This window comes from Amblyomma mixtum, chromosome 8 (genome assembly GCF_055824585.1).
Source record: "Amblyomma mixtum isolate Tamu chromosome 8, ASM5582458v1, whole genome shotgun sequence".
Taxonomy (NCBI): Eukaryota; Metazoa; Arthropoda; class Arachnida; order Ixodida; family Ixodidae; genus Amblyomma; species Amblyomma mixtum.
In genome coordinates, this window is record NC_143019.1 from 104,617,124 (window position 1) to 104,635,862 (window position 18,739).

General features: G+C 45.9%; 2 protein-coding genes across 2 annotated transcripts; one reads left to right on the plus strand and one right to left on the minus strand.

Annotated features, from left to right (window-relative positions):
• The first annotated feature begins 15,080 nt into the window (after positions 1-15,080).
• LOC149333758 (uncharacterized) lies at positions 15,081-17,114 on the plus strand. Its single transcript, XM_089557797.1, has 7 exons — positions 15,081-15,139; positions 15,469-15,669; positions 16,230-16,259; positions 16,345-16,398; positions 16,524-16,568; positions 16,846-16,887; positions 17,003-17,114. The coding sequence occupies exons 1-7, from the start codon at positions 15,081-15,083 to the stop codon at positions 17,112-17,114; spliced, it is 543 nt and encodes a 180-aa protein (XP_089413923.1).
• A 535-nt stretch (positions 17,115-17,649) lies between these two features.
• Positions 17,650-18,732, minus strand: LOC149333759 (uncharacterized). Its single transcript, XM_089557798.1, has 3 exons — positions 18,696-18,732; positions 17,839-18,208; positions 17,650-17,764 (listed from the first exon to the last, which is right to left on the minus strand). The coding sequence occupies exons 1-3, from the start codon at positions 18,715-18,717 to the stop codon at positions 17,650-17,652; spliced, it is 507 nt and encodes a 168-aa protein (XP_089413924.1). The 5' UTR covers positions 18,718-18,732.
• Positions 18,733-18,739: the final 7 nt, after the last annotated feature.

The window sequence follows — 18,739 nt, forward strand, 5'->3', positions numbered from 1 at the left end:
ATAAATTCCCCTGTGCCCCTTGGTTTCTGTGGCTGTTGGCTTCTGTCATATTTATAACAAGCCCCTCACTCCTCTTCCCTTGTTTGCTTAATTGCTTAGCGAGGGCCTCGGTTCTGGCAGCCTTGACGCCATAGGAAGCATAAGAGGGTTCTCACGCAGCTTCCGCCCTCTCCGTTCGATGACGTTCTACATCACACATGCGGTAAATCAGAACGTTTTACGTCCGCCGCTTATGAACGTGGGTGGCGCTGATGAACACTCTCAAGGTTAGGTTACTTGTAAACATAAATACCCCCGAAAGTAGAAGATTTGACAGCCGTCGCCGTAGCTCAGAGGTAGAGCACCGGACGCGTAATTCGGAGGTCGTGGGTTTGGATCCCACCGGCGGCATATGGTTGTTTTTTCTTCTGCTTTTCTACTCAATTACTTTAAGCGATAACATATTCAGTAATATCCTAAATTGATCAACACCACAATATAAATAAATAAAAATTAAAAAAATAAATTCCCCTGTGCCCCTTGGTTTCTGTGGCTGTTGGCTTCTGTCATATTTATAACGAGCCCCTCACTCCCCTTCCCTTGTTTGCTTAATTGCTTAGCGAGGGCCTCGGTTCTGGCAGCCTTGACGCCATAGGAAGCATCAGAGGGTTCTCACGCAGCTTCCGCCCTCTCCGTTCGATGACGTTCTACGTCACACATGCGGTAAATCAGGACGTTCTACGTCCTCCGCTTATGAAAGTGGGTGGCGCTGATGAACACTCTCAAGGTTAGGTTACTTGTAAACATAAATACCCCCGAAAGTAGAAGATTTGGCAGCCGTCGCCGTAGCTCAGAGGTAGAGCACCGGACGCGTAATTCGGAGGTCGTGGGTTCGGATCCCACCGGCGGCATGTGGTTGTTTTTTCTTCTGCTTTTCTAATCAATTACTTTAAGCGATAACATATTCAGTAATATCCTAAATTGATCAACACCACAATATAAATAAATAAAAATTAAAAAAATAAATTCCCCTGTGCCCCTTGGTTTCTGTGGCTGTTGGCTTCTGTCATATTTATAAGGAGCCCCTCCCTCCCCTTCCCTTGTTTGCTTAATTGCTTAGCGAGGGCCTCGGTTCTGGCAGCCTTGACGCCATAGGAAGCATAAGAGGGTTCTCACGCAGCTTCCGCCCTCTCCGTTCGATGACGTTCTACGTCACACATGCGGTAAATCAGGACGTTTTACGTCCGCCGCTTATGAACGTGGGTGGCGCTGATGAACACTCTCAAGGTTAGGTTACTTGTAAACATAAATACCCCCGAAAGTAAAAGATTTGACAGCCGTCGCCGTAGCTCAGAGGTAGAGCACCGGACGCGTAATTCGGAGGTCGTGGGTTCGGATCCCACCGGCGGCATGTGGTTGTTTTTTCTTCTGCTTTTCTAATCAATTACTTTAAGCGATAACATATTCAGTAATATCCTAAATTGATCAACCACAATATAAATAAATAAAAATTAAAAAAATAAATTCCCCTGTGCCCCTTGGTTTCTGTGGCTGTTGGCTTCTGTCATATTTATAACGAGCCCCTCACTCCCCTTCCCTTGTTTGCTTAATTGCTTAGCGAGGGCCTCGGTTCTGGCAGCCTTGACGCCATAGGAAGCATAAGAGGGTTCTCACGCAGCTTCCGCCCTCTCCGTTCGATGACGTTCTACGTCACACATGCGGTAAATCAGGACGTTTACGTCCGCCGCTTATGAACGTGGGTGGCGCTGTTGAACACTCTCAAGGTTAGGTTACTTGTAAACATAAATACCCCCGAAAGTAAAAGATTTGACAGCCGTCGCCGTAGCTGAGACGTAGAGCACCGGACGCGTAATTCGGAGGTCGTGGGTTCGGATCCCACCGGCGGCATGTGGTTGTTTTTTCTTCTGCTTTTCTAATCAATTACTTTAAGCGATAACATATTCAGTAATATCCTAAATTGATCAACACCACAATATAAATAAATAAAAATTAAAAAAATACATTCCCCTGTGCCCCTTGGTTTCTGTGGCTGTTGGCTTCTGTCATATTTATAACGAGCCCCTCACTCCCCTTCCCTTGTTTGCTTAATTGCTTAGCGAGGGCCTCGGTTCTGGCAGCCTTGACGCCATAGGAAGCATAAGAGGGTTCTCACGCAGCTTCCGCCCTCTCCGTTCGATGACGTTCTACGTCATACATGCGGTAAATCAGGACGTTCTACGTCCGCCGCTTATGAACGTGGGTGGCGCTGATGAACACTCTCAAGGTTACGTTACTTGTAAACATAAATACCCCCGAAAGTAGAAGATTTGACAGCCGTCGCCTTAGCTCAGAGGTAGAGCACCGGAATCGTAATTCGGAAGTGGTGGGTTCGGATCCCACCGGCGGCATGTGGTTGTTTTTTCTTCTGCTTTTCTAATCAATTACTTTAAGCGATAATATATTCAGTAATATCCTAAATTGATCAACACCACAATATAAATAAATAAAAATTAAAAAAATAAATTCCCCTGTGCCCCTTGGTTTCTGTGGCTGTTGGCTTCTGTCATATTTATAACGAGCCCCTCACTGCCCTTCCCTTGTTTGCTTAATTGCTTAGCGAGAGCCTCGGTTCTGGCAGCCTTGACGCCATAGGAAGCATAAGAGGGTTCTCACGCAGCTTCCGCCCTCTCCGTTCGATGACGTTCTACGTCACACATGCGGTAAATCAGGACGTTCTACATCCGCCGCTTATGAACGTGGGTGGCGCTGATGAACACTCTCAAGGTTAGGTTACTTGTAAACATAAATACCCCCGAAAGTAGAAGATTTGACAGCCGTCGCCGTAGCTCAGAGGTAGAGCACCGGACGCGTAATTCGGAGGTCGTGGGTTCGGATCCCACCGGCGGCATGTGGTTGTTTTTTCTTCTGCTTTTCTAATCAATTACTTCAAGCGATAACATATTCAGTAATATCCTAAATTGATCAACACCACAATATAAGTAAATAAAAATTTAAAAAATAAATTCCCCTGTACCCCTTGGTTTCTGTGGCTGTTGGCTTCTGTCATATTTATAACGAGCCCCTCACTCCCCTTCCCTTGTTTGCTTAATTGCTTAGCGAGGGCCTCGGTTCTGGCAGCCTTGACGACATAGGAAGCATAAGAGGGTTCTCACGCAGCTTCCGCCCTCTCCGTTCGATGACGTTCTACGTCACACATGCGGTAAATCAGGACGCTCTACGTCCGCCGCTTATGAACGTGGGTGGCGCTGATGAACACTCTCAAGGTTAGGTTACTTGTAAACATAAATACCCCCGAAAGTAGATTTGACAGCCGTCGCCGTAGCTCAGAGGTAGAGCACCGGACGCGTAATTCGGAGGTCGAGGGTTCGGATCCCACCGGCGGCATGTGGTTGTTTTTTCTTCTGCTTTTCTAATCAATTACTTTAAGCGATAACATATTCAGTAATATCCTAAATTGATCAACACTACAATATAAATAAATAAAAATTAAAAAAATAAATTCCCCTGTGCCCCTTGGTTTCTGTGGCTGTTGGCTTCTGTCATATTTATAACGAGCCCCTCACTGCCCTTCCCTTGTTTGCTTAATTGCTTAGCGAGGGCCTCGGTTCTGGCAGCCTTGACGCCATAGGAAGCATAAGAGGGTTCTCACGCAGCTTCCGCCCTCTCCGTTCGATGTCGTTCTACGTCACACGTGCAGTAAATCAGGACGTTCTACATCCGCCGCTTATGAACGTGGGTGGCGCTGATGAACACTCTCAAGGTTAGGTTACTTGTAAACATAAATACCCCCGAAAGTAAAAAGATTTGACAGCCGTCGCCGTAGCTCAGAGGTAGAGCACCGGACGCGTAATTCGGAGGTCGTGGGTTCGGATCCCACCGGCGGCATGTGGTTGTTTTTTCTTCTGCTTTTCTAATCAATTACTTTAAACGATAACATATTCAGTAATATCCTAAATTGATCAACACCACAATATAAATAAATAAAAATTAAAAAAATAAATTCCCCTGTGCCCCTTGGTTTCTGTGGCTGTTGGCTTCTGTCACATCTATAACGAGCCCCTTACTCCCCTTCCCTTGTTTGCTTAATTGCTTAGCGAGGGCCTCGGTTCTGGCAGCCTTGACGCCATAGGAAGCATAAGAGGGTTCTCACGCAGCTTCCGCCCTCTCCGTTCGATGACGTTCTACGTCACACATGCGGTAAATCAGGACGCTCTACGTCCGCCGCTTATGAACGTGGGTGGCGCTGATGAACATTCTCAAGGTTAGGTTACTTGTAAACATAAATACCCCCGAAAGTAGAAGATTTGACAGCCGTCGCCGTAGCTCAGAGGTAGAGCACCGGACGCGTAATTCGGAGGTCGTGGGTTCGGATCCCACCGGCGGCATGTGGTTGTTTTTTCTTCTGCTTTTCTAATCAATTACTTTAAGCGATAACATATTCAGTAATATCCTAAATTGATCAACACCACAATATAAATAAATAAAAAATAAATTCCCCTGTGCCCTTGGTTTCTGTGGCTGTTGGCTTCTGTCATATTTATAACGAGCCCCTCACTCCCCTTCCCTTGTTTGCTTACTTGCTTAGCGAGGGCCTCGGTTCTGGCAGCCTTGACGCCATAGGAAGCATAAGTGGGTTCTCACGCAGCTTCCGCCCTCTCCGTTCGATGACGTTCTACGTCACACATGCGGTAAATCAGGACGTTCTACGTCCGCCGCTTATGAACGTGGGTGGCGCTGATGAACACTCTCAAGGTTAGGTTACTTGTAAACATAAATACCCCCGAAAGTAGAAGATTTGACAGCCGTCGCGTAGCTCAGAGGTAGAGCACCGGACGCGTAATTCGGAGGTCGTGGGTTCGGATCCCACCGGCGGCATGTAGTTGTTTTTTCTTCTGCTTTTCTAATCAATTACTTTAAGCGATAACATATTCAGTAATATCCTAAATTGATCAACACCACAATATAAATAAATAAAAATTAAAAAAATACATTCCCCTGTGCCCCTTGGTTTCTGTGGCTGTTGGCTTCTGTCATATTTATAACGAGCCCCTCACTCCCCTTCCCTTGTTTGCTTAATTGCTTAGCGAGGGCCTCGGTTCTGGCAGCCTTGACGCCATAGGAAGCATAAGAGGGCTCTCACGCAGCTTCCGCCCTCTCCGTTCGATGACGTTCTACGTCATACATGCGGTAAATCAGGACGTTCTACGTCCGCCGCTTATGAACGTGGGTGGCGCTGATGAACACTCTCAAGGTTACGTTACTTGTAAACATAAATACCCCCGAAAGTAGAAGATTTGACAGCCGTCGCCTTAGCTCAGAGGTAGAGCACCGGAATCGTAATTCGGAAGTGGTGGGTTCGGATCCCACCGGCGGCATGTGGTTGTTTTTTCTTCTGCTTTTCTAATCAATTACTTTAAGCGATAATATATTCAGTAATATCCTAAATTGATCAACACCACAATATAAATAAATAAAAATGAAAAAAATAAATTCCCCTGTGCCCCTTGGTTTCTGTGGCTGTTGGCTTCTGTCATATTTATAACGAGCCCCTCACTGCCCTTCCCTTGTTTGCTTAATTGCTTAGCGAGAGCCTCGGTTCTGGCAGCCTTGACGCCATAGGAAGCATAAGAGGGTTCTCACGCAGCTTCCGCCCTCTCCGTTCGATGACGTTCTACGTCACACATGCGGTAAATCAGGACGTTCTACATCCGCCGCTTATGAACGTGGGTGGCGCTGATGAACACTCTCAAGGTTAGGTTACTTGTAAACATAAATACCCCCGAAAGTAGAAGATTTGACAGCCGTCGCCGTAGCTCAGAGGTAGAGCACCGGACGCGTAATTCGGAGGTCGTGGGTTCGGATCCCACCGGCGGCATGTGGTTGTTTTTTCTTCTGCTTTTCTAATCAATTACTTCAAGCGATAACATATTCAGTAATATCCTAAATTGATCAACACCACAATATAAATAAATAAAAATTAAAAAAATAAATTCCCCTGTGCCCCTTGGTTTCTGTGGCTGTTGGCTTCTGTCATATTTATAACGAGCCCCTCACTCCCCTTCCCTTGTTTGCTTAATTGCTTAGCGAGGGCCTCGGTTCTGGCAGCCTTGACGACATAGGAAGCATAAGAGGGTTCTCACGCAGCTTCCGCCCTCTCCGTTCGATGACGTTCTACGTCACACATGCGGTAAATCAGGACGCTCTACGTCCGCCGCTTATGAACGTGGGTGGCGCTGATGAACACTCTCAAGGTTAGGTTACTTGTAAACATAAATACCCCCGAAAGTAGATTTGACAGCCGTCGCCGTAGCTCAGAGGTAGAGCACCGGACGCGTAATTCGGAGGTCGAGGGATCGGATCCCACCGGCGGCATGTGGTTGTTTTTTCTTCTGCTTTTCTAATCAATTACTTTAAGCGATAACATATTCAGTAATATCCTAAATTGATCAACACTACAATATAAATAAATAAAAATTAAAAAAATAAATTCCCCTGTGCCCCTTGGTTTCTGTGGCTGTTGGCTTCTGTCATATTTATAACGAGCCCCTCACTGCCCTTCCCTTGTTTGCTTAATTGCTTAGCGAGGGCCTCGGTTCTGGCAGCCTTGACGCCATTGGAAGCATAAGAGGGTTCTCACGCAGCTTCCGCCCTCTCCGTTCGATGACGTTCTACGTCACACATGCGGTAAATCAGGACGTTCTACATCCGCCGCTTATGAACGTGGGTGGCGCTGATGAACACTCTCAAGGTTAGGTTACTTGTAAACATAAATACCCCCGAAAGTAAAAAGATTTGACAGCCGTCGCCGTAGCTCAGAGGTAGAGCACCGGACGCGTAATTCGGAGGTCGTGGGTTCGGATCCCACCGGCGGCATGTGGTTGTTTTTTCTTCTGCTTTTCTAATCAATTACTTTAAACGATAACATATTCAGTAATATCCTAAATTGATCAACACCACAATATAAATAAATAAAAATTAAAAAAATAAATTCCCCTGTGCCCCTTGGTTTCTGTGGCTGTTGGCTTCTGTCACATCTATAACGAGCCCCTTACTCCCCTTCCCTTGTTTGCTTAATTGCTTAGCGAGGGCCACGGTTCTGGCAGCCTTGACGCCATAGGAAGCATAAGAGGGTTCTCACGCAGCTTCCGCCCTCTCCGTTCGATGACGTTCTACGTCACACATGCGGTAAATCAGGACGCTCTACGTCCGCCGCTTATGAACGTGGGTGGCGCTGATGAACATTCTCAAGGTTAGGTTACTTGTAAACATAAATACCCCCGAAAGTAGAAGATTTGACAGCCGTCGCCGTAGCTCAGAGGTAGAGCACCGGACGCGTAATTCGGAGGTCGTGGGTTCGGATCCCACCGGCGGCATGTGGTTGTTTTTTCTTCTGCTTTTCTAATCAATTACTTTAAGCGATAACATATTCAGTAATATCCTAAATTGATCAACACCACAATATAAATAAATAAAAAATAAAAAAATAAATTCCCCTGTGCCCTTGGTTTCTGTGGCTGTTGGCTTCTGTCACATTTATAACGAGCCCCTCACTCCCCTTCCCTTGTTTGCTTACTTGCTTAGCGAGGGCCTCGGTTCTGGCAGCCTTGACGCCATAGGAAGCATAAGTGGGTTCTCACGCAGCTTCCGCCCTCTCCGTTCGATGACGTTCTACGTCACACATGCGGTAAATCAGGACGTTCTACGTCCGCCGCTTATGAACGTGGGTGGCGCTGATGAACACTCTCAAGGTTAGGTTACTTGTAAACATAAATACCCCCGAAAGTAGAAGATTTGACAGCCGTCGCCGTAGCTCAGAGGTAGAGCACCGGACGCGTAATTCGGAGGTCGTGGGTTCGGATCCCACCGGCGGCATGTAGTTGTTTTTTCTTCTGCTTTTCTAATCAATTACTTTAAGCGATAACATATTCAGTAATATCCTAAATTGATCAACACCACAATATAAATAAATAAAAATTAAAAAAATAAATTCCCCTGTGCCCCTTGGTTTCTGTGGCTGTTGGCTTCTGTCATATTTATAACGAGCCCCTCACTCCCCTTCCCTTGTTTATATATATATTTATTTAATATAGTGGTCGCAACTTTCCGATTACCTTCGTTTATTACCAACAGTTTCGTGCGGAGCGCCGTCCTTCATCAGAGTATGTCGTGTAGACGCACACACTTATATACATATATAAGTGTGTGTCTGTCTACACGATCAAAGACTTCCGAAAAATATTTTGAAGATTTTATAACAAAATATGCGCTATATAAAAACGCTCTTCGCACGCACATTATGCTACCAGGAGTATGGCAATTGTCGTCAGCAACGTGCTATATTTCTGATTTACGACACTATATTGCGTGCGTTATACTACAAATTTGACATTTTCGATATTCTTAAAAAAACTTGTCTCTTCTGCAGCCTGAGTGCCTTTGGAAAAAAGAGAATAATAAATCTGACCCGACGTCGAGAGATTTTCAAGAAATGCGCAATTACAGGGCTCTCTGAACAGTCTTTCAATTGTGCTGAATTGTCTAAAAGCGATTTCTGCTCCATGCGGCTGAACAGCTCAAGTCTCCCGTGCTTTTCGATGCGATTTCTTGTCGTTTTGAATGAAATAAGCATTTTGTCGTGCGTGTATTCAACTAAATCTAGTCTAGAAAACTGATGCAAGTTTATGTAGCTCCAGAGGGTCCTAGCAGAGAGCATGAACAAAACTGATAAGGGAAGGACACTTTGACCTACGGCTGCGAACGGTTCTCTGTAGGTTCACGGGGCAGCCGAAGCTTGATAGGTCTGTTTATATTGAAGCCAGTCAACATCATCATCACCATCATCAGCCTGACTACACCCACTGCAGGCCAAAGGCCTCTCCCATGTCTCTCCAATTAACACGGTCCTTCGCCAGTTGTGGCCACCGCATTCCCGCAAATTTTTTAATCTCATCCGCCCATCTAACTTTCTGCCGCCCCCTGCTACGCTTGACTTCTCTTGGAGTCCACTTCGTTACCCTTCAGGACCAGCGGTTATCTTGCCTTCGCATTACATGCCCTGCCCAAGGTAAATTCTTCCTCTTGATTTCGAATGGGATATCATCAACGCGTGTTTGTTCTCTCACCGACTCCGCCCACTTCCGATCTCTTAACGTTACACTTACCACTTTTCTTTCCATAGCTCGCTGCGTTTTTTTTTTAACTTAAGCTGGAACCTCTTTGTTAGCCACCACGTTTCTGCCCCATAGGTCAGTACCGGTAACATACAGCTATTGTATACTTTTCTCTTGAGGGGTATTGGCAAACTGCCATTCATGATCTGAGAGAACTTGTCATATGCGCTCCAACCCATTCTTCTTCTTCTAGTAATTTCCCTCTCATGATCCCGATCAGCTGTCACTACCTGCCCTAAATAGATATATTCGCTTACTACTTCCAGCAGCTGGCTACCAATTGCGAACTGCTGCTCCCTTGGTAGGCTGTTGAACATTACTTTGGTTTTCTGCATGTTAATTTTTAGCCCCACCGTTCTGCTCTGCCTGTCTAATCCATTGATCATGCTTTGCAGTTCATGTCCTGAGTGACTAAGCAAGGCAATGCCATCAGCGAATCGCAAATTTCTTAGGTATTCTCTGTTAACTCTTATCCCCAACTGTTCCCATGTCAGGCCCCGGAATACCTGCTGTAAACAGGCAGTGAATAGCATAGGCGAGAACGTGTCTCCCTCCTGGACATCTTTCTTTATTGGAATTTTATTGCTCACTTCATTTATTGCCTGCACAGGAGAGGAGTACGAGGGCAGCAGAAAACGGAGGAATTCCGGTATCAGTCGCGACTACACGTTTGACAGACTGGGTAGGCACATCGCAAAAGAGGGCGTCACACAGCGGAGAAAAGACCATTTCTGCTAGGGCACAGTCAATAACGGCAAGCTGAGTCGAAAGGAAGTCACATCCCAGAATGCTGTCGTGTGAGCAGTGAGACAGCACAATAAACTCGATGGTGTACAAAACATCTGGAATGAGGACTCGGGCCGTACGTGCGTCTGAGGGATGAATGCGCTGTGATGAGGCGGTGCGAAGCGAAAAGTCAGAAAGTGGGGTGGTCACTTTGCGGAGTTGGCGGCAGAGAGCTTCACTTATGACGGATACTGCAGCGCCCGTGTCGACGAGGGCGAGAACCTCGGCGCCTTCTACGTACACTAAGATTACATTATCGGGACGAGATGGAGGACATGAGTTCGAAACAAGCACAGTTCTTGCCCCCGGAACTGCGACTGTTAGTTTCCCTCAAGTGCGGAGCTAGAACGTCGCAGCATCGCAGAAGGGAACGGCGTCGAGGGGAAGGCGATCGACGAGTGGTGTAAATTTGGCGATCAGGGGAAACAAAGGGGGGGCCGGGAGGAGCGGACTAATCCACTCACCTAACTTTCTGTCGTCCCCTGCCACGCTTGCCTTCTCTTGTAATCCATCGTTACCCTTAAAGACCGGCGTGTATCTTTCCTTCGCCTACATGCCCTGCCCAGGCCCATTTCTTTTTCTTCATTTCGACAAGGGCGTCATTAACCCGCGTTTGTTCCCTCACCCACTCCGCCCTCTTCCGATCTCTTAATGTTACACCTATCATTTTCCTTTCCATAGCTCGCTGCGTTGTTCTTAACTTTTGTTGAACCCTCTTTGTGAGCCTCCAGGTTTCTGCGCCCTAAGTGAATACCGGTAAGGTACATCTATTGTATACTTTTCTCTTCAGGGATATTGGGAAACTGCGATTACTGACCAGTCAATGTTGAGGACAAATGGACATGACAATAACTTCCGCAACGAACGACTACCTGAAATTTCGGTGTAACATTCGCTCTAAATTTCTAAATCCATTCAGAAAAGCGAGAATGAAACTTGCGTTGTGAGCACATGAAATCCTTTTCCCCGCACTGATCTCTACACGTTGTACGCATTCACATTCCTTAAACGAACGATTCATTGTTGTTGGACGCTTTCTTCCAGGGAAGGAAATGGATACTATGAATTCATAGCACACCGTCCTTGCCTCCAAATAGTGAGTATGCACCATGAGTCTCTATAAAATTGATTCCCCTGTTAGGCATAACCACAACAATGCTGTTAAGAATTATTGGACGTTTCGTCAGCACTGTCGCACTGATTTCCACATTCAAGTAATTCAATTACGCAGTATTAAGAACGCGAAGACAAGCATTTTTGCTGCTAATTTTGTTTCTGTAGTCATCAATGACAGGACAGTTCTTTGTATGGTGTACCGAGCCTGCCAAGAATTCCAGTGGTTGTTAGGAATAAAAAGCCACGGGATTTCTAGGGCCAAAGCAGCCGGCTAATTAGCGGTTTTATGACTAAGAGTGTAAATAAAAGCAATTGTTTTGTAAAAAGACATGCTCTGTTATTAGTAATCTATTGGTGCGTCAAGGCAATTCAATCGTTTAACTAATGCTCGATTTGTATAGTGGGAGTAATGAGAATGCCACACACGATAAAGCAGACATCTTTCTGGAAGGACCCACGAAACGGTTACTGTTAACAAATCATTAGATAAGATGTAACGAACATCACACAGCGACCTCTGAAAATTTGGTGACTCTGGCCACTGCACTGTAGCGCGACAGTTCATAAAAGATAGTAGTCTGTGAGGTGAAAACTGTAAGCACGTTCACCATAAGAAAATTTGTTTCTCAATTAGTGAATGCACCCTGCACTGTTATTCGCAGTGCGCGCAGGATATGAAGATTTTTAGTCAAACCTGAAGAATGCATTGCTTAATTCGCGAGGTCTTATTTCTCTTAACACGCACTTTACTTGATGTGGGCTACCTCCGGATACTGCTTTGCTTCCTTGGACATGACGCATTAAATACCGCCGAGTCCTCCCATACAGAGGTAGCAACAAAAGGACACAAACTAAAAAAAAAAACGAAAAAACAGCAAATGAAAAACGGGTATCTCTGGTCAGGCTTTGTTCATATCTGCTTTCTGTAAATACAATCTCTTCGGCTTTTTCAGCGTTATTGGCATCAATGGTAAAAAACTGCGGCCTGAAAGCAAGCGCCTACTGCAGTTACCTGGTGCCCATTGCTGTTGTGCAGACCTGCACCAAATATTAATGGCTAGAAATCGCTAATGACCAAATTATATGCTACAAAAGGCATAGTTTATCGAGTTCTATTGACATAAAGATTCCTGTTCTAATTCCTTGAGTCTACAGCCAGCCAGGGTACGCAGAATGTTCCTTGTGCTTTGCAATATGATCCAAGATGTTCCATGAATACAAGACTCCGTCGAATGGACACCTATGCATTCGTGTATCCATAAGGACCACGGCTAAAGTACTTTTGCGATACAGAAACAAGTTCAATTTTTATGAGAAATTGGACGTACAGTCTGTACCGCGGTGGATATCTCAACGCGACAGTGGCTCTTCAACTTGCTGTTCCTGCGATGCCGACACAGTCAGCACCGCAACTTTTGACTGAAAGTCGCCAGTATAAATTCTCATCCTCTCGTCGTCCTTTCAACTCGCCCTAACCGGTAGCATAGCGGTGGATGAAAGTATGAAGACAGCGAAGAGAACGCGAGGATGTAAGCAAAGCAGGAAAGCACAGTCGAACCGTGATTACGAAAGCGGAGGACGAAGGTAGGGCGATACGGGAGGAGCAATGAGCAAAAGCGCCGGGAGGGTCACCGTGGTGGCGACCAGCTAAGACAACGCGCCGTCCTTTTTTTCGCCAATGAAGTCGTCGGTATGGTATGCAGCAAGGGCGTCACTAAGTGTACTAGATTATGGGCAGTGGGCTGACTGAGCCTCATCCACTTTCGCAGTTTGTCTCACCCGCGAGATGGCTCCACCACCGTCTTCAATATCAATATCGTCTTCAATAGCAATTGCACTGAATAGTAATTGGTGCGTGGCCCTACCATCAATACAATATATTAAGGGAATTTGGGCAACTTTAGACCGTCACATTGCCCTTAAAGCTGCAAATTCATGCTCTTGCTGTACGCCAGGCGGAAGAAAAAGAGGAGGAGAATGTGCAGAAAAGGCTAAGTCAAGTTTTAGGGTGTTTTAACTACGCTAAACAAAACTTGAATCTGGAAGTAAAATAAAGAGTAGAGTCCCCTTACATGCTGTAACTTTCCACATCTGTGCCAGATATCATGCGCCTGTAGATAAAGGTGTCTGTGCAGTGACCTTAATTTTTTAATGGTTATTTTACTGAAATAAAAATATGAAGAAAAATGGGGGAACGAAATGTTAGCTGTCTGTCATTATTTATGAAAGTAATAGTGGTTATTGAACGGCAAACAACAGAATCGACAATGACGTTTTACGATGTCAATGATGATAATGTCAGTAATTAAGCTGGAAGGATAAAGCTATTACAACGGAAAGCAAACGTAATGCCTACATTGGTTGTTCTCTTGGTAAACACACGCTCGATGTGGGCTTTTAGCGCTGGATAGGGTGTGCCTCCAGTAAAATGCCAATGTAGCCACCGCAGTGGCTCAGTGGTTATGGTGCTCGGCTGCTGATCCAGAAGACGCGGGTTCCATCCCGGCTGCGGTGGTTGAATTTCGATGGAGGCGAAATTCTAGAGGCCCGTGTACTGTGCGATATCAGTGCACGTTAAAGAACCCCAGGTGGTCGAAATTTGCGGAGCCCTTCACTACGGTGTCCCTCATAGCCTGAGTCGCTTTGAGATGCTAAACTTCAATGAACTAAACTAAATGATAATATAGACTCGTGCTCGCTCCATGTTTGGCTAGGCTTGGCACCACGCTGATATAAAGTTGGCTTCATCACTGGGTCTATCTGGCGAAAGTACTTGGAGAGGTCATTTGAGCGCATTGTTACACATAGGCAACAGACAACATATTTTCCAGTGCAGAAGCACCGTACGGATGAAAACGAGCCACCCATAACGTTGTAATTTACCGTCAATAAGATGGGAACCGGTAGTGGGGCGCAGTATCGAACATACAGGTCAAGGCGCTGATGTCACTGCCACATGGACTCACACCGAGATGTGCGCGGGTACCGCAAATCGATGACATGACCTAAATAAATGGATATACGTTTCAGCTCATTATTTAGGCATTCTTCTCCACGCAGTGTGATCCCAGAGGACTGCCACCTAGGTGCCCATCCATCTGCCGCTGCTATCGCTTCGGAAAGACCTCTACGGCAATGTGCTTGAAAACCGGAGTCGAGATCCCTTGGGGGTGGCACCCCGTCAGTTTCAGGGGCCCAATACGAGTGTAACTTTCTGTGTTGCTTGTTAATGGCAAATAAATGCTTTTGCCACTAATATAGGCTCATACGGCTCGCTGAAATCTCCAAATAAAATGACAAAATTCGGCGATCTGAAAGCCCGACAGGTGGCGCGTAAGGCACAATTTCCGCCACGTGCGAAGCCTAAAACCGGCCCTTGAGGAGTGTCGACTTCCTGGACTATGAAGAAGGGCGTTGCCTCTGTGCGCCTTTTATAACCAAGGCATTCTTTTTGCATGTTCCCATCAAAAAGTGGTATCACGTCTTGCTGCCTAAGTCTGCCAGCACGTAACGTGTCAGAGTTCAATCCGACAACAGGTTCAGCGAGCGTTTTCTCTCATACGCAACTTCCGGAAACCGTTTTAATAGCATTCTGAAAGACCGGTATTTTAGGGTGTGGCAGTGTGGTTAAAGCTACTGGTTCGCAACCAGATACATCTTTGACCAAACAGCACAATGACACAAGGTGTCTTTCGTTTACAGAGAGTGCGGTCAAGGACCATTCAAGCATTTATTCCCGGATAAGCCAAACACCAGGAAAGGGCAAAGCTTGTATTCATTTTATCACCCGTGATTACCTGGCACCGCAGGCGCTTGATCCCCGCACCTCCCACTTACGAGGAGGATGATCAAACCAGTTGACCCCCGCTGTAGTACAAGCCCTATAGTGCCTAAAGGCGCGCTCACACTGGCGGGAAAACGCGCAACGCAGGACGTTTTCTGCGCGCCGCTTCCCGCACAAGCCGGTTTTTCTCTCGCGGACAGGCTGCTTTGCCGTCCCGCAGAGCGATGGGTCCGGGAGCTATTTTTCCCGTGCCGCTGACCAGAACAGCCAGTGGGGTCCGACCGTGAACCGTGACGTCGGTACCAGTTCAGTGACCCCCTCGGCGGAGGCGAAGGCTGCGCGCGTCCTGCGAGGCACTCGGCGCATACCAATATCTTTCTCTTTACTCGGCGGTTGCTTTGCCAGCATGAACATGCGACTTGAGGATTTTGAGCGCTTTCTGGAATGTATTCGGCCCTACCCTTTTCTTTACGAAATGACGCATTGCGATTACAAGGACACGGATGCCAAAATCAACTGATGGGAAATAATCGGACTGGAGTTTGGGCTGACTGGTAACTTTATTTCGTTGTGGAGTGTCTAATATCCGGAGTCGATCCACGTGTCTGTCAGCATAAGGAAAATATTTTCTGCAGCTGCCGAGACGTCAGCGAAATTTAGGAATGCCAGGGGCCGTTGGCTTAAGATTGTCAGCGGCACTGACGCCACATGTCGGAGTGGGGCACCCGGGAACAGCGGCAACGCCGCGAAAAAGTGGGCGCTCTTCCCCCTGATCGATGGTATGCTGCGAAGCACGCCACATTACGCCAGCAGGTAAGTATACTCCCACCTTTGCCGGCATATGGTTTACCCTTTCAGTGTCAATCTTTTTCTGACTTGGTGCACAGCCACAGTGCTCCAAAAGTGCCTCCGCTACCTTTTTCGCAATGGGAAGCAGTAGCGGTGGTGCAGTTTCCTTCTTTGCTTGCGCTACTCGAACTTTTTCAGTGCCATAATTCTTTCTCAATGACCCGTACCGCTTCTTTCCATGCACACCTTTTCGTCTGCACTTTCGCAACGCGTGCTTAGTCCCAATATCATACAAAAGCTAGCTAGAATTGGTCGCGATTGGGCACCGCCTCGGGTCCCTTTGTGCTTGCGGCACTTTGCTTCGATACGCGGCCGCGCACGGCGGTATATATGCATACACCATGGTTCAGAACACAAAGCGGGGTGCGATTTTGAAACATTTTTTGATATCTCCCGCGGAAAATTGCAAAATCCATGTCCTCAGTTCGCGTAATCTGAAAATTTACGTCTGGGAGAGTTAGAAGCCCTAAGCATGTTGCCTCACTGACAGGGCTGTAAACACTTGATTTTTTTTTGCACCTCAGGATAACGACAAACATACCAAGGAAAACCGGGTATGTATGGTTATGAACTGCAGCTGTGATCTGCATGCATGCTTGAGCACCAAAATGTTCTAGTCTGGCATCTGTTATGCAGCAGACAAGCACCAGGGCCGAGTCAGGCAGGTTGCAGCAGATTTGCTACCCCAGACAGGTAGGTAATATTGTCTGTTTGGCTGGCAAACATATACAATTATGTCAAGCTTCTGACTTTATTTTAGGCAGGATTGAGGCAAGGTGTGAGGGCATTTTATTCTTCAGTGGAATTGTTTCATGCAGTACTGACACAAGCCAGAGCTCTCCAGGCATGGAGCTTCTGGGAATGTGAGTATACACTCAATAAGCAAGTGTGTATTGTGTTATACACAACACACTACACATATGGAAATTTTTGTACCTTAGAATGATAAACCACGCATTTGTGCTTCTCAGTATGCTTTCAAGCAGTGTTGGTACAAGAAGAGTACAAATAATGTCATGTTTCAATACATTTATTTGATGCAGTGCAGAAACACACCTTCTCGCATTGTAAGTAGACACATCCATACGCAAGTCTATATCATGCTGCAAGTTCAGTGAAATCACATTTTATACAATCCAGGTACGACGACACAGTTATCAGTTCGGATGACGACGACAACAGGTAAGATCTACCATCCTTTTTACTGACATTTGCAGGCATTTTGCAGTAAGTGATCTACATCAGAAAGTTCGGAAGTGCATTGTTTGTCACGCATCCCAGCACCTGCTCAATCTAGGTTGCCAGGGTATAGCAGCCCTTCACTGGCTCAAAACTGGAGGCCACCGCCTCCGAGCCCTGCACCAGCTGAGACTGAGCTACTTCAGCGATACGCACCACCAGCCAGGTAAACAAGCAAGCAAACTTTGTCATGTAGTCATTCCTTGACTTGTTTTTGTGCTTTTTCTTTTCAAGACTGTCCAAAGAAACGCCTTCAGGAGGGCCACCTTCACGGTATGTACTTGCAAGTTTCATACTTCCTAACATAAGAGAGATAAAAAAATTATGTAAAACAATGCAATTTTCATCATTTTGTAGAAGGAGGAAGAGGACAGGGGAAAATTTTGAAGACTGCGTCAAGGCGACCCTTGACAAATGTGCTGGCAGTCTTGCCAATATTACTAGGAGACAAAGGAAGGAAGAAGGATGCGATGACGACAGCGACGCCAAGGGTCGCTTGGTCACCGTGAAGCTTCGTGCTCTGCCACCAAGGCAGCGATCAGAGGCTAAATTTAAAATATCTAAAATTTTTACGAAGCTGAACAAGAAAGCCTCCAGTAAAGTAATTAGCTTGATTTTGAGGGAAATAAAGCATACAATTGTTTCAACTCAAAAGTATGATGCCTGCATTCATTTTAAAGAACATCTTTTAGAGCAGATACAGCATTATCCTGCTTGTTTTACCTTCTGTTCTGCACGGTTGACGATCCTTTCTTGCCATGGAACTTTGCCATCTATGACAAAATATTGTGCCAGTCTGTCACGCACATTCATTGCAGACCTGCAATACAACATCGCAGCAGCTCAACATAAACTGTATAAAAATGTTTGTTGATGTAGGCCTTCCATATTTACCTTTCTGAGTGGCAGCCTTGTCTATTTATCCCTCTTAGTGCTGGAAGGCCATTGCCATCTGTCCTCCATAATCCAGCAGTTTCATTACCTTGCCAGTCCTTACTGTCGGCATAGCCAGGTGAGCTGTAGGCAGATCGTACCAATGCACTCTCTGACATCATAAAATTGTGTAGCACAACACATGCCTTGCAAATATTTTCGGTTGTTTCTTCTGATGCTCTAAAGGGCCTCCTTAAAATTCGCCATCTTGCAGCCATTATCCCAAACGAATTTTCGATGACCCGGCGAGCCCGGCTGAAGCGGTAGTTAAAAGTTGCTCTCTGCTGGTATTCCTCGCGTCCAGATGGGTTTAATCTGTGCTTCTGCAGGTCTAGAAAGGACAACATGAGGCATATTAATTGAGAGAATCTTGCCACTCTAAATTATTTTAAATTTTAACAATAGGATAAAGGTACAATGAAAAATAAAGTGAATGATGGCTGTGTTTTACAAAATGTTTTCTGGTTAGAATGGCGCATTACAAAATGCATTGTGTCACCCAGAATGGCTTGCATCAAATACTTGATTTCAAAATAAAGTAAGCTGGGTTACTATAAGTACTACTGCGTTTGATTAAAAATATGTTGCTGGTTACTGTTACAAAAAATAGAGATTTTAATGTGGACTTCAAGGCTCACACGCAAAACTGTCTGTTTAAATGTCCATAATGCTGTTGGGTCCTGTTTGACTATGGTACTTCACCCAGATATTTGCTCTAAAATGGAAAACAAATAACAGAAGTAAACAACAGCAACTAGAGTGAGTATCATGCAATTACTGGCTGTAAAATGCATAATGCTATTTATAAACAGGCTCACCACGACGGGCATAGGGACGCATGAGGAATGTTTTCAAAGGCGAG